The sequence below is a fragment of the Sardina pilchardus genome, chromosome 5 (assembly GCF_963854185.1).
Source record: "Sardina pilchardus chromosome 5, fSarPil1.1, whole genome shotgun sequence".
Lineage (NCBI taxonomy): Eukaryota > Metazoa > Chordata > Actinopteri > Clupeiformes > Clupeidae > Sardina > Sardina pilchardus.
Window position 1 is genome coordinate 31,899,193 of NC_084998.1, and position 16,755 is coordinate 31,915,947.

General features: G+C 40.5%; 1 protein-coding gene across 1 annotated transcript in view; it reads left to right on the plus strand.

Moving 5' to 3' along the window:
- Window positions 1-16,755, plus strand: part of si:ch1073-416d2.4 (coiled-coil domain-containing protein 42 homolog) — a 74,357-nt gene that overhangs the window by 48,397 nt on the left and 9,205 nt on the right. Inside the window, exons 5-6 of the mRNA XM_062537268.1 lie at window positions 1,476-1,633; window positions 6,174-6,256. Coding sequence (XP_062393252.1) covers window positions 1,476-1,633; window positions 6,174-6,256 — 241 coding nt within the window. The remainder of the gene's footprint in view (window positions 1-1,475; window positions 1,634-6,173; window positions 6,257-16,755) is intronic.

Below are 16,755 nucleotides of genomic sequence, written 5' to 3' on the forward strand. Positions count from 1 at the left end.
GGAAACTTAAATGAGTGAGTTCTTGCGACATCTGCTGTGAGAAAAGAGAAGAGCAGTCTGAAAAAACATGGCCGAACGTGAAACTAGCAGTGTTGTCACATAAGAAGAGAAATAGCTCAACTAGCTTGTACCGGTGTGCTTTTGATCATGTAAAAATATTGGGTGATAAAACACGTATTTAGGAAAAATTTTTTTTAAATCACTGCGGTCAAAAGACGGCAGCCCGGCAGTTCTAGGTATATCTAGGTCAAACCAACACGGCGCTTCAAGTAATACGTCTCAGCGGTCAAATGGCCGGCGTTTGGCACTTCTAGTGTTAACACCAATGGATGAACATCTGAATCACATAAAAATGAAACAAAAACAAATTACAAAAACAGACTGTTGAGGTTTCTAACTCTCAAAATAAGTGTGTGTGTGTGTGTGTGTGTGTGTGTGTGTGTGAAAGAGAGAGGGTGAGTGCTAAAGTAGCAGATGAATCTTACCATTTACCACCAATTTAGACACACATTCTATTCCTAACCCACTTACAGCCACTGAGTTGGAAGCACTGAAATGGAAATGAAACACGTCAATCATCTGTGGAACAGGCAAGGCAGAACTAGCTAGATGACCTGCTTGGGGAGGAAGCTGATTTGAGCAGTTGTATGTATGTATGGAGACTAGAGCTTATATAGTGCTGTACAGACGCAAGGGCTTAGCCTGGAAAACCAGCGCCAACTGCTGGACGGCAAAATGTTTTGCCTGCATTTGGGTCTGGCCTCGGACCACTGTACATTTTGAAAACACTGCCCTGAATCTGGCAGATGGCAACTAAACCAATCACAACGCAGAGATGTGTTTTGAATCAACGCGGGCGAGGCAGAGGGCTCTGGGGCGGGGTTTTGAGGGAGCGTTGGCCTATAGGCACAGACACGGTTTGAAAGACAACGGGTTGTGCTCATCAACAATGTTCCGTTGTATCCATTCATCGAGGCCAGACTAAATTAGACATCCAATCCATTTAGGCTGGTTTATCAGGCTAGCAAGGGCTGGCTTTTCACTTTTTACAGCTCTGTCGAGAGTGCCTAGCCTGGCTCGCTCTCGCACATCTGAATTTTAGCAAGTGCATGAGTGTGTGTTCATGTTCTTCGAATGGATGAAGTTAGGGCCAGCGTTGGAGGAAAGAGGGTAGGACTACAGTATTTGATATATTTCAAAATCTGAAAATCCCATACCCCACCTTTTAAGTTAGGAAAATAGATGTGGGAGCACATTTTCTGTAATGCCGTTTTATTTTCTTAAATAAGCCAAGTTACCACAGTGACCAAACAGTTAACATAGGATTTTCACATCAGGAAGTTTGATTGTCTGTTCTGTCAACAGGTAAATGGGAAGGTGGGACTCGATTGCTAAGCCACACCACAAAGTAAAAAGCTCCAATCTAGGTGAAGCTCATCTTCAGAGATATTTTTTTGTTGTTATTGATTTCACAGATCAAAGATAAGGTAGCGAAGTTTGAGAGGTTTGTGGAGGAGAATGAGCTTAAACACAGACGAGCTCTGAAAAAGTTCCAGTTAGAGAGAAGGCTGAATAATCTGAAGCAAAAAGAACTCATGACACTCATGGAAGAGCTAGAAATGCTGCAGACCAGGTAAGTAAAGGACTCTAGGCTCTCAGTATATCACTTTGATCCCTACAATCCTAAAGTAGTGGCCTGGTAGTAAACCAGACCCTGGAATCTTTCAGATTAAGGGTCTGGCCACGAATAATGAAAATGGCCTAACTCGAGGGGCAGCACCAAGCATGCATTTGCAAATCTCTCTGCACGCAATTGGATAACACCAGAGCCATAGAAAGAGAGAGTTGCAACACTCTTTGATGTTGCTGCCACACGATCAAAAGTTCCAAAAAACCTGCGCTGAATGGCTGAATCGCACAAGGGTAGGATGTACTTCTGGATGCTAGAGGGTGTAATCAATTAACTCATTGACTACTGACCAAGAGATTGGCTGTTAATAGTTCCAAAAGTCCCATAACACGGAAATAGCCTGGAAAAAAACACTGCCATTTTTTCCTATGGAGGTCTATGGGAGTCTCGCCACTCTGTTTTATCTACCACTCTGGATAACACTACGATCAATGTTTACTCATGTTTACCGATTCTGGACTTCGACGCAATTTGATAACACTACGACCAAAATAACGAAAGTTTTAGCGTTGTTGTCATCAGTTTAGCTCGCCCACTCCTTTTTTGGTTACCACAGATTCCTGAGGTAAAAGTAACGTGCATCAATTCCATCCTCATTGCCAGAGTATCTTGTGGACACAATTCAAATTGTGCTCTCGCGAAAACTCCATTTCCAGAGTCTAAAGTATCATCTAAAGACAATTCATTGAGTTTCTAGTCACAGTCTAGTCACAGGCCAGTCTCAGATTAGGATTTTGCAAACACTGTGGGTCACTATTTACAAGACTGCTACTAGATTCCTTCAAATTATTTCCATCGTGCACTAGGCTACACGTCATCATCAACAGGAACTCATATGATAGCCTACTCATATCAAAGTCATTTTTTTGCGTTTCTTTAGCATTGTTTCATGTGTGACATCCCTAACAGATCTGTCACGTAGAATAATTAGACTAATAATTTGTAAGAAATGAAATAACAAATAATCATATAAGCTAGCTGTAGCCTATTTTGCCCCTTCCGGTTTCGTGTTGGAGCGAGTTCACTATTGGTTTTTAATGTTCACGTCACTATTTACATGAGCCACGACTGAAAAGACTTCCGATAATATCAAACATGTTTGATATTGTCGTAACGGCAAAACTAGAAAAAGACTGACTCCGACGGACTTAAAACCTCTAAGATTGGCACCTTACACTAAATGATTTAAGGCTGGCTTACATTGCACGATTTTGGCCTGTTTTAACAGTCGGCGGAATCGGGCGGAAATCTTGAGAGTTGTGCTAGAATCGCAGCGCGCTCCCGTCATCTAAATCGTTTAGTGTAAGGTGCCAATCTTAGCGGTTTTAAGTCCGTCGGAGGCAGTCTTTCTCTAGTTTTGCCGTTACGACAATATCAAACATGTTTGATATTATCGGAAGTCTTTTCAGTCGTGGCTCATGCAAATAGTGACGTGAACATTAAAAACCCCGGTCGACGAACACGAAAACGGAAGGGGCAAAATAGGCGGCAGCTGTAGCCTGTATGATTATTTGTTATTTCATTTCTTATAATTTATTAGTCGGCTATTCTACGTGACAGAACAACTCTATATCTGTTAGTGATGTCACACTATCAAACAATGCTGCAGAAACGCGAAAAAATTACTTTGATATGAGTAGCCTATCATGTGAGTTCCTGTTGATGATGACGTATAGCCTAGTGCACGATGGAAATAATTTGAAGGAATCTAGCAGCAGTCTTGTAAATAGTGACCACAGTCTTTGCAAAATCCTAATCTGAGACTGGCCTGTGACTAGTCTGTGACTAAAAACTCAATGAATTGTCTTTAGATGTGAGAGGGTCTGAGACTGTAGTCTTTCAAAAATCTTTTCCAAATCTTTGCAAAGTCTGGCAATGTAAGGTAGGCTTTAGTCTGACTCAAATCAAGTCACTAGACTCGAGTCCCCCATCTCTGCTTGAGACACTCCTAAGCTCCTGCTCGTCCAAACGACATGGTTTTCACACACGCTCTTGCTTTAAGCACATGCCACAGATTCTCAATGGGGTTGAGGTCTGGTCTCTGTGTAGGCCACTCCAGGACCTTGCTTTTGGTATCCTTTAAGACGTTTTGGACCACTTTTCACTATGCTTTGGGTCAGTATCATGCTGAAAGACCAAAGCCTAGACCAAAACCTTTATCCCTCAAAATGTCAACATAATCTTTCTTTTTCATGATCCCATGCACCCAAACAAGGCTCTGTGCCTGAGACAGCAAAACAGCCCCATAACATGATGCTCCCACCACCATGCTTCACTATGGGAACTGTATTTTTATGGTTGTAGGCCTTCCCTTTTTTCGCCAAACATAGACAACATCCATGTGCCCAAACATCTCCAGTTTAATCTCATCAGACCAAAGGGCATTTTTCCAAAACTCATTTTTAGCCTTTAAATGTGCATGGGCAAAGTTCAGTCTGACTTAGTAGTGCCCCTTTTGGAGAAATGTTTTTTTTCTCAGCCGATGACTTGGAAGGCCTCCACAATAAAAAGCCCCCCCCCGCTACTGTCTTCCTCAAGCCCTCAACCCCAGACGTCTTAAGGTCAGCAACTATCATTTTGGCGGATGTACTGGGATGCTTGCTTACCCATCCCTGATGATTTTTTTCTCTTGAGGTTGAGATACAGTATTTAGCATTTTCATCCACACCTAGGTTTGTTATGCACAATCTTGGAACTCTTTGTGCTTTGTAATGATGCCTTGCACAGCTGTTCAAGAAACTGTGAAGCATCTAGAAATTACAGTATAGCTTTCCCCCATAGTAGGCCTCATTGATTTTCTTTCTGAGGTCCAGAATGATTTATTTCATCTTCAGTATGTCTGTAATGGCTGTCCCCTCTCAGACAGGTGTTCAAGTGCCTGTAGGCCTGTTCAAAGGAGTCTTTAGGTAAACAATCAATGCTAGTTCGATGTTCAGGTATGGTCTGGGCACTAACTGACTGCAAATTTGTGGCTTGAAAGGTGACATGCTAGTTGTGTGTGTTTAAAAGAAAAAAAATCACATGGGGGCTAATAATTTTGACCACTCCACTTTTCACACAATTTGAGATTAAGCATTCCTAATAACAACATTAACACTCCAGAATGCACCAGGTACTACATAATAGCACTGGCGAATGTTTGATTTTTACAATTTTTTCAGGGATGAAAATTTTAGGGAGAATTTTTGAGTAATGTTCCATTTTTTTATCTGCATTAAAGTGTAGATAATGTATGTTAGAGTTCTCAACGGGCCTGAAAATTACAACCCGACCCGGCCCGTGGCTTTCAAAGCCCGAGCCCGATGTAATCCGATGCATAAATATGAATTATCTACCCGAACCCGGCCCACGGCCCGACGCCGGTGGTCGAGTTTTCCCATGTCCTATGGAGACGGACGGTCATTAAGGGCACAATTATGTGCAGTGGCCTACCTAACCCACGTAAAAACCTAGTGAAGCACTATTTTCCACAATAGAAACATGATATAAATGGGAAAACGTACTGTTCTTGCTATAAGAAAGGCAGAATCATCCACAGAGCATGATATTTCAATAACCGCTTCATACACGCGTCACTATGATGGCAATGAGTTGTTAGCTATTCACAAAGACGTATAGCCCAGCAACAATCTACTGCCATTTTATTTTGTTCAAGGAGACGGCTTCTTAGAACTTGCACAGGAACTCATAAATGTTGGTGCAACACATGGCAGAGTTGCTGCAAGCTCTGTCCTTCCATCTCCCAAAACAATAGCTTTACGTCTGCCCCAGCTCCATGATTGCATGCACGTTGCATGTAGCAGCCAGGCTTACGGTATCGATAGATAGCCTAGATAGTTTATTGATCCCCAAGGGATAATTCATGATGATTTGCGGTAAACAGCAGCGATGATTAATACATGTTTTTTTGTTTTTTTTTCACTGAGCGGAAAATATTAAGCCCAAGGACCAACCTGACCCAAGTCATATGCTTATATTGAGCGACCCGAACCCGGCCCTAACCCACGGTTCCCGTCGGGTTTGTCGGGCCGACCCGACCCGTTGAGAACTCTAATCTATGTAAGCTAGCCTCCTACCAGTCATTTCACTGTAGGTGAACTTGAGTACTAAACAGAGTGTCAGCGCTTGCAACTCTTGTTTGAACTTGTCAACTTCATTTCAGTCTTTTAGTTCCAATATATGAAGAGTTATTTTCCAAAATACTATCCACAATTTTAATGCATTTTCATTAAATCACTTTTTAAATGTGGGCTTCATAGTAATGTCAGTGGAACTGTAATTGGGTTATTGTTATTTATCTAATGTTTACTGTCATATTGTCTTTTTAACTAATTAAAAGTTTTACACAGCAACCTTTTTGCATTTACATGCAATGGTAATTCCTCCCATGGAATTACATTGTCTAGTTTATTCTAAAATAATGATAAAAAAAAAAAAATCTGATCATTCTATTGTCATTATTATTTCAACCCTTGCATGACAGACATGAGTATCTCAAAGGCCTGGTGTCAAAACACAAGATGTTTGAAGATTACATAATGAAGATTTTGGATGTACTTCCAGAAAGTAAGTAAGAGTTTTGGTAAACAGGGTTCAATAGGTTTATTGTAATGAGATGACAATCTGTAATGAGATGACAATCATGCTTTTCCCATGAATACAATTGTGTTCAAAAGTTTACATACAGTACCTGGCAGAAGCTTTTGGAAATTATAATTGATCATGCAGAAAGCCTTTCTTTTACTTAGGAATAGGTCTCAGATGAAGCCATTTATTATAACAGAGTGCGTAAATGTAATGTCACGTTTCCGTAACAACTGAAATTTCTGTTCTAAACAAACCAAATTCACAGCGTGAAATCCTATGCCAGATGATTGTTTTACAGAAAAAGACAAGTTTTTGCGCAAATTAATTCATGAGTTGACATCGGTTGACATTAACTAACTTCATGTTATCATAGATTAGCCCAGCTTGCTGTTACTTTATAAACTTTATTTTTCATGCTAGGGTGAACATCTCCTTTTAGTACATAAACACCTCAAAATGGTAGTGAGTTTTACCGCTTAAAATTCAAGCAATTCAAAAATTCATAGCAACCATTAAAATTAAGCATTTATGATTTAGTTTCCATAGCAACCAACATAATTATACTACAGTATCTTCTTTATTCATGATAGTGGGCACCAAGGATACCCTAGCAACAAATGTTTCAAAATAAAAGTCCTCACTAGCAAGTTAGCTAGTTAGCATAGTTAGCAATTTTAGCATAACTGCTAGAAATCATTAGCTAAGTTAGCTAGTCAACCGGGCTAGCATTACTAACATAGTTAGCATTTTTAGCATAACTGTTAGAAATCATCAACTACGTCAGCTTATCAACCTGGTTAGCATTATGCTTATCACCTTGTGTTACGGACCAAACCTCAGCCCGCAACATAAATGAGACGACAACAGCCAAATGGCTCAAGTCTAGGGTTTTTAATACAAAAATAGGGATTTCAAAAAGCGAATGGATTGTAAAGAGAGAAACGACGTCCACTGCGAGCAGGGACCTTGCAGCTCCGATGGTGTGAGAACAAAGACCGGGTAGGACAATGGGAGTTCACACATGCGCCGCAGCCTCCTCTTCACCTGTGTACAGGTATCTCTTATAGGCCCATAGCTTGACTCAGGGCACGGGTTGGCCAAGAGCCATTAGCAGGGGCACGCACTGAGTAGTGTAATGAGTGTAGTGTAGTCCAGGGAGAGCCAGACCGGAATTACTATTGGGTAGGTGACCACCAAATACAGGGGATGCGTAACACCTTGATTATCATTATTAGCATAGTTAGTATCGTTAGCATGGTTAGCATTGTTAACAAAACTGCTAGCAAACATGAGCTAAGTTAGCTAAGCAATCTGATTAGCATATTCCTATCATTATTAATATAACTGCTAGGAAACGTTAGCGAAACATTAAACATCCATTAAATTATACCTATCGCCATCCATTTAAAATGATTTACCTATCAACATCAATTAAACTATCGGTCTGTCAACATTCATTAAATTATCTTTTTATCAACAGCTTTTAAGCTATCCATATTCAATTTTAAACACATCCATTCTTCTCTTTTACATTGCTCCGCCATTATTAGTCACAGCGAGATGAGACCTATATTGCACAAAAGAGCAGAACCGCGGCTTTCAAACGAGAGTAGACAAAAATCATTAAGTTAAATCAAGGTATATCATATTTACAGTCTATATTGCTCTGCATTCACCCGCGCATCCAGGACTCTCGCTTGAATTCCTTGCAAACTCGGCATCGCACAGACACGCATATCAGATGAAAGAGGAGAAACAGAGCTTTCCATTGATACCAAAGACATTGATCCTGAACATTGTGTTATAAAAACAGACGAAGTGACAAACAAATAATAATGTCATATAGCGCTGGCTACCATTACTATTTTGACTTGTGAAACCTTGTTCAGAAAGATATGGCACGCATGTCAGATGAAAGAGGAGAGGTAGAGCTATCCACAGATACCAAAAACAACCTTCTAGGCCATAAAACAGACGAAGTGACAGTAAAATAATAACTTCATTTAGCTCCACTTACCCCATGTTTTTGTGTGGCATAATAGCATATGTTCATAATCCAATGTTATCATGTGTTTCTCTGGCAAGTCACGTTCATAATACGGTTTTGAGATCCTAGCAAACTCCTGTATGGTATCCAATTCAAGACTCATATTGCATCCAAATTAGTTTGACAAATAAACACTTTTTTGCCTTTACTTTGTTCATTGCAATGCAGTAAAAAAATATTAAAGAGAATCATCATCTGTGCACGTCATGTAAAAAAATATTAAAGAGAATCATCATCTGTGCACGTCATGTGTGCTACCACGCAAACAAGTCAGGTCAGATCAGCTATTGTCTCAAATATGGAGAGCAAAAAGTGTCAAAAAGTAATTTCTCATCACTAAATAAAAATGGCCATTTATTTCTGGAAGGCACACACCACATACTTCTGTAAATTGCTCAGCCCCGAAGTATACCTCCACCGTGGTTCTTATATTGCCATTTTCAGGGCAGTCAGGCCTACACAACCATGCAAGTCATGACGAGCTGTCAGCTTGCTGTGGTGAGATATACGTCAAAATGTAAGAACATTTATAGTATGCTTTTTACATTTTTATTATTTAAAAATCTAAATCAAATCAGTGCAAGTATTTATACATGATATTGTGGCAGATCTAAGTAGCCTAGACTGTGCTGAAAAAAACGATATATAGCATGTGTGAATGGCACTTACAATGCCCAGGATAAATGCTTCTAACTAGAGGTAGTGAAAATGCCCTTTAAGAGACCCTATGCAACTTTCTGGAGACGATCGCTCTTTGTTTACATCTGGAAGTCTGAGACGAAGAACCATCCTTGCAATTTATATATTTAAATATAGCCTATACATGTATAAATATACACGCTAAAGCTGTCGGGGAAGCTCTGCAGAGAAAATGCAAGCATAAAACGAGCGAAAACGAACAACGAAACCGAAACCAGAGATGAAATCGCCAATCCTGCATAGTTCCTTTTTAAAACAGTCTAGGGCGCATAGGGTTAACCATTAAAAACTATCCATATTCATTAAAACTAAAACAAACACTAAAGCACTTTTCCTTTGTCGCACATGCTATTTGTTTATCCAGCAAATAACAGACATGGTAGAATATGTTGCATGATTTTATGAAAGTATGATGTATTGCGACATCGAAGCAAGTCAAATGTGCAGTTTCTGATGTCTCATTTCATCGAACTACAGATACACTACCCCACCTCGTAAAGTTACATTGTGCGCTTATAGCCGATAGAGGGCCGCAAAGTGAAAGCAGAAGTGCCGTTCACCCTGTTACGAGTTGATGAACCGCTGAAATGATTTTGGAGACATTATTTTAAGGTACGAAAAACTCTTTAGTGTTGCTTTAATTGTTCAGCCATTCCAACTGTCAGTTGTCATCAAATATGATTCCCGCCAACCACTTCCTCTTCCCACAACTGTTTCAAAATAAAAGTCCTCACTATAATAATTCCCTATTATATCATATAACCATTCAAAACTATCCAACTAATTAACTGTTCAGCCATTCCAACTGTCAGTTGTCATCAACTATGACTCCCGCCAACCACTTCCTCTTCCCACAACAGTTTCAAAATAAAAGTCCTCGGTACCATAATTCTTTGTTAAATACTGTAATTTTGCCATTTAAATTACTCAACTAATCAAATCTTCAGCCATTTTAATGGCAAGTTGTCATCAAATATGACTCCTGCCAACTGTTTCCTCTGCCCACAACTGTTTCAAAATAAAAGTCCTCACTACAATAATTTACTATTGAATAATATAACCATTTAAACTACTCAATGCTTGCTCTTCAGCCATTTTACTCGCCATGTGTCATCAACTATGACTCCCACAACCCACAACTATGACTCCTCTGCCTACAACTGTTTCAAAATAAGCCATCAGTACCATAATTCCTTATTTAATCATTAACTATTTAAACTATGCAACTATTTGACTCTTTAGCCATTCAAAATTACAGTTGTCATCAACTATGACTCCTGCCAAGTTTTTTCTCTCTCTCTCACCTATCTTTGTGCTTTGATCATATTAGGCCGGGAGCCAGGTCCACCCCTCAGGATGTTTTTTGCTACCTTTTTTTCACTATTATTTCCTATTATCTTATACCTTGAGCCATCACAAGATGGTAATGACCACCCTCAACTCGGCCCCGTTTGGTCTCAGGAGCCAAAAAACACCCTTTTTGGGAAAAGCTTTTGGCGGAATGACATAATAGTGAATATTAAGGTACTGGAGCTACATAAATGGTCATATAACCGTATAATTTAGCATGGTGTATCCTGACACATAGGGGAAACTACCGAAAAAAGATTTTGGGGATTGCTGCCTTTTTGCTGTCAAATACAACCCTCAACATACCCCAAAAGACAAAAATATGTCTGTCCGCCTGACAAATTGTCATCAAAACTGATCATTTTCAAGCATTTTATTATACATATCACTGCCTCAAATGTACACAAACAACTTCCCAAGTTTATAAGCTTCAATTTAAATCCAAGTTGACCTTTCTATCTAGAGGATTACAGCTGGTATGACCAAAGTTCTCCACTATGCATAAAATCGGAGAAAACAGAACTTTCAAGCATTACCATTCCAAATGGGATTAAACATATATTAAACATATTTTCAAAAGAGTCAACAAATGTGAGTTCTACTCTAGTACATATGAGCACTGGTCAGAGCATGTGTGTGTGTGTGTGTGTGTGTGTGTGTGTGTCCGTGTGTGTCCAGTGTAGTTATGCTCTGGGCATGCAGTCCGGCTGTATCTCTGATGACCAGTTTACAGCCACGTCCATTTTCACTGATGGCTGCTTGCTCACCTCTGACCTCTTTGGATCACCAGAAATGACAACACTGTATAGTAGCTACCATGGAAGTCAGAAAGAGAGAGTATTCAATACGCTAGTCAGCCGTGTGATCAGTTAATGATGATGGTTGTTCAGTGACGCTTGATTAAGACAGTTGAGAATCCTCTTACGAGCTTTAGAACCTGATGTGGTGGTTGTCTGGCTATGGGCTAACATGCAGCAGCAAGTAGCCTGGGTGCCAGCCAAACTTAGCCCCGGCCACAACATTTAAGGTTTGGAAGTTCGGTCTGGCATTGCTCCATTGTAGCGCAACTATGCTTGAACCAGAGCTGTGCAGACCAATCAAATTGTCAGGGTGGGCTTTATATGACGATGGAGAAATTATTAACAGTAACGTACTCAACCACTTCACCAAAGAGCGCTTTGGTTGACTTAGCTTACAACAAAGATGCTGCTCTGATTGGTTGTAGGTCTATCCAATTGAGTGAAGAGGCATCTTTTTTCCTGGTTCAGTTGAAACACACCCCATAATTACAGCCCAGTAGCCTAGAAATCTAGATGCCCCTAGCGGCAGCAAATGTAATTTGGCTGGCGGGGCAGTCTAGGCACGATCCATAGAGCCAGGGAGCTGAGAACCCGAAGCACCAGCGGGCCAATCACAGCGTGTATAGAGTGGGTGGGTGGGCTTAACATAATGGTGACTGACAAGCGACCAGAAGCTGCGATGGTAATGCATCCTGTTATTTGAAAACAAGAAGATGATTCGTTTAGCGTTATCCTATTGCGTGGAGAGGGAAGGTTACGCATCCTGCTACTTGAAAACAAGAAGATGATTCGTTTAGCGTTATCCTATTGCGGGGAGGGAATTTTAAAGACAACTGTTTATCCCACCCCTCCGATTGAGCCCTGTCTACGGTGAGTGTCCAGACCCTACATCTTGATGTGGGTCTGGCTCGTCAGGCTAACAGCCCAGTGGAGCAGTATCAGACTCAAATTCTGACTAGAATTTTGAGTATGACAACGTCAGGCTAAGCAGCAAGACAAGTTGTGGGTTAAAATCAGGCCTGCCACCATTGTGCCCTTGAGCAGGGCACTTAACCTATTAGTTGCTCTGGGGAGACTATCCCTTGTAATAATATGTACAGTAAAAGTGTAAAAATTAGTATATAAGTATGAATGAGTAAGTTTCCCCATGCATAAAGGCTTATTAATGAACGTTTCAGTAAATTTACTTTCCTTGTAGAATCCTTATACTGTACTCCTTGCAGAATCCTGTGGTGGTCTTAAAAGTTAAAGGGTCGTTTAGCTGAAAGTCACAAACAAGCACAGTCAGGGCAAGTAAGCAAAATTCAGGGATTCTATAAAGCAGTCTCTTAGAGTTTCTGAGTAGAAATGAAACCAAAATAACTTTTTAGATCCAAGTGCTTGTAGCGGGCAGTCCTAAGCTACATAAGAAGCCAACAGTGATGGAGCTCAACAACTACCGACCGTTGGCACTCACTTCAGTCATCATGAAGTGCTTGGAGCGGGCAGTCCTAAGCTAGTCCTAATCAGACGCCGGCTCCCCACCACCCTCCCTACCAGTGTGCCTATTGCAAGAACAGGTCCATGGGTGATGCAATTTCATCTGCCCTCCACTTTGCCCCTAAACACCTGGAACAATGCAACCAGTGCCGTCACTCCCACCACGCGCATCATGCACTGTGCTTAAGGCACCAAAGGACAGAGGGGCCACCCAAATATAGCCAATAAATAGTAGCCTAGCTTTACTGCAAACTGTGCTTCTCTCCTCCTCGATAACGTTTACAATGTCAAAATACACCAACACCATGGTACATTCAAGGATGATACTGTACTTTTGGGGTTCTCTCAATCTCCACCACATATAGCAGATCTAACTTTACTTACTTCACTTAAATGCAGGAGAGAGGCAACGAGAGTGGCAGACTCCAGCTGAATTATCATTGTGTATCTCCTTTTAAATAAGGAAATCATGAAGTCAACAAAGAGAGATTGTTGTTTGTGAGGTTATCTGGGTCCTATAGGTCCTACTGATAGGCCTACTGATCATTTTTAAACTCAGATTGGTGAAAGGGCTCTTTAACATAGGCTGCAATCAATGTGATGTGGGACATGGACAAGAATATAAAGACTAGTCTACTACTTTTCCTTTGTAGAATGGAATTGATGAGTTTCGCACATCCATTCAAATAGCTAGGTGGCTACCAGGCTTCACTTTTAATTTGAAACACAAAGCAACTCACATAGGCACCAAAATGGCCAGCAGCGGCACTGAATGCAACACCCATGTGAGGATGCTGTTCATTGACTTTGGCTCTGCGTTTAACCCTCCTGTTGTGTTCGTTTCATGTTTGCTAGTTTTATGCATCCGTCATAAATGGCTGCTGCATTATAACTTGTTATAAATCCATAGTGATACATATATTATCATCTAATGTTGTGATAGCTCTTTGTATCAACTTATATTCTGTTGAATATTACCTGTTTTGAACTTGACCTGAGCTCATGCAAGTCAGAAAGCAGAACATTATATTGAGGAAAGGTTCCAGTGGGTGCTGGCAGAGAAGCAAAGGGGGGGAGTGATGGTGTGTTTGTGTGTGTGTTTTAATGTACAGAAGCACACAAACAGTCCATCTGATTAATAGGTATGCGCCTGGATTCAATTTTATACACTGACCATTTTCTCACTCATTCATTTCTAATGGTCGGACATTTTTGACCGGGAATAAACACGGGTGTTCTAAAGTTAAATTAAACACGCAAATTGTAATGCAAATGATCAAAATTTGTTTTATGTGTTCAGATGCCCTGCAAGTCATGGAGCCTCATGGGAGTCAGAATAAGTTATCAATATTTTTTAAAGAAAATAATTGTCAATCAGTCACATGCGAACACAACAGGAGGGTTAACACAATCATCCCGATGAAGCTGATTGGGCAGCTTGGCTTGCTGGGTCTCAACACCTCCATTTGCAACTGCATCCTGGATGTCCTGATGGAGAGGCCCCAGACAGTTCAGTTCAGATTGTCAGCACCAGCTCCAGAACCATCACACTGAACCCTGGTGCGTGCTCAGTCCTCTACTCTTTACTCTCCTGACACACAACTTCCAGCTCTCTCTCAAACCACATCATCAAGTTTGCAGACGATACCACAGTAGTGGGTAACAACGTAACAGCAACCATGATGATATACGGCTGGGCAACAATCTCTTTCTCAACGTCCAAAAGACCAAAGAGGTGGTTGTTGACTATTGGAGACAGGAACAGGTGAAGGCCACCAAGTTCCTTGGTGTCCACACTGAAGACAATCTATCCTGGTCCACCAACAACTACCTGGCCAAAAAAAGCCCAGCAGCGTCTGCACTTTCTCCGACGGCTGAAGAAGGTCCATCTCCCAACGCCATTCTCTTTTCCTTTTATAGGGGAACTATAGAGAGTGTCCTGACCGTATGCATCAGTGTGTGGTGCCTTTGATTGCACACTGCTCCAAAGAGCCACTGTAAGAGACTCCATGGCCTCTTCACTCGACCGATGTATGTTTTTTTCAGGGTCGATACCGATATCAATTATTACCACAAAAAGAGTCCAATAACTGATATGAACAACTGATATGTCAGTTGTCAAAAAAGGGAGGTAGATAGTAAAGGTGATATGCAGCACACATTTTCTTTTTTGCATTTAATTATGCAAACATTTCTCTCTTCTTTTGTTACAGAATTGTCTATCAACTTGCATCACAAGTGTAAATCATGTGTATCATGTTAATCCAAAAGCTGAGTGAGCTGTGGCCCGCAATTATTTTCATAGATTACACAATGGGCTGTGTTGTTGTTGTCACAAAGTGGATGCTTTGCCATTGTGCATGTGAGTGCATGAGAGAGGGAGAGGAAGGTGCATGCATGATGACTATAGGCAAGTATTAAGGTTGAATAGTTTAACAAAACAGTTTTAAAATGGTTGTTACACTATTTAAGCATACAAGTTGTGTTGATATGTAGCTATAAACTACACTTTAGTGCACCTGTAATACCTAGCTCAGGACGACATTTAGTCCAGGTCAGATTTATTATGGCCGGCCCTGGGTGCCTGTAGTCTTTTCTGCCAGTCCGTTTCAAAACGGAGCAATTAGACTTCTTGACTTATGCTATAATGGAGAACTTTGGTTATACCAGCTGTAATCCTCTAGTTAGAAAGGTTGTTTATTGTTTATATGCAAAAAAATATGCTTAATCCCATTTGGAATGGTAATGCTTGAAAGTTCTGTTTTCTGCGATTTGATGTATAGTGGAGAACTTTGATCATACCAGCTGAACTCCTCTAGATAGAAAGGTCATCTTGGACTTAAATTGAAGCTTATAAACTTGGGAAGTTTTTCATATACATTTGAGGCAGTGTTATGTATAATAAAATGCTTGAAAATGATCACTTTTGATGACAATTGCCAGGCGGACAGATATTTTTTTTGTCTTTTGGGGTATGTTGAGGGTGATATTTGACAGCAAAAAGGCAGCAATCCCCAAAATCTTTTTTTGGTAGTTTCCCCTATGTGTCAGGATACACCATGCTAAATTATAGGGTTATATGACCATTTATGTAGCTCCAGTACCTTAATATTCACAATTATGTCATTCCGCCAAAAGCTTTTCCCAAAAAGGGTGTTTTTTGGCTCCTGAGACCAAACGGGGCCGAGTTGGGGGTGGTCATTACCATCTTGTGATGGCTCAAGGTATAAGATAATAGGAAATAATAGTGAAAAAAAGGTAGCAAAAAACATCCTGAGGGGTGGACCTGGCTCCCGGCCTATATTTGAAACAATACACTATTTAACAAAATGTTACTCCACAACATTGGCATTTTCATGCACTTGTAATTGCCTGGAATTACTTCTCTAGTTTTTTGTTTGTTTCCCACCATGAAACTGCACAACATAACCTTTCCAGTGACAATAGTCATTAGCCTCTGACACAGACTACCACCGCTACCACCTTGACTAAGTAATTTTCTGCAGGAAACCCTGTACTTGGCACTTGAGTACATTCAAGCCAGTAATGTAATTTTCAGTTATCATTTAAAGTCATAATCTAGAGCAAGGGTCTCCAACAGGTATCAGATAAATACATTTCAGTAAATACTGTACATAAATAGATTTCAGAACATAGTAACAAACCTGTTGAAAAGAATATGAAATCAAACATCCTGCTTTGTCTGATACAGAGAGATTATTTCTCAGATCAGAAAACCTCACAAATTTAGATGACATTTCCACATTTCACAGAGGGAAAATGGTTGGAGACCTTGAGCTTGCTTAAACTGAGCTTTATTGTTTCAGTAAAAAAAAAGAATAGGCCTATTTCATGTTACATTTAATTTCTAGGAGCAAGAGACAATAGACAGAGACGAGGGAGGGAGAGATATTGAGAGCAGAGAAAGAGAGAGCATTTCTGAAGAGAGGGATTCCGAAAGGGACAAAGGTGAAACCCAAGCTGAGAGAAATGAGGGAGAGAGACAGGAAATGGTGTACTTCGTGCCAAATCATCCTGACCCAAGTGTCATTCCACATCAGCAACTTCCAAATAAGACTTTAAAGTTTCAGGCATATTTTGTT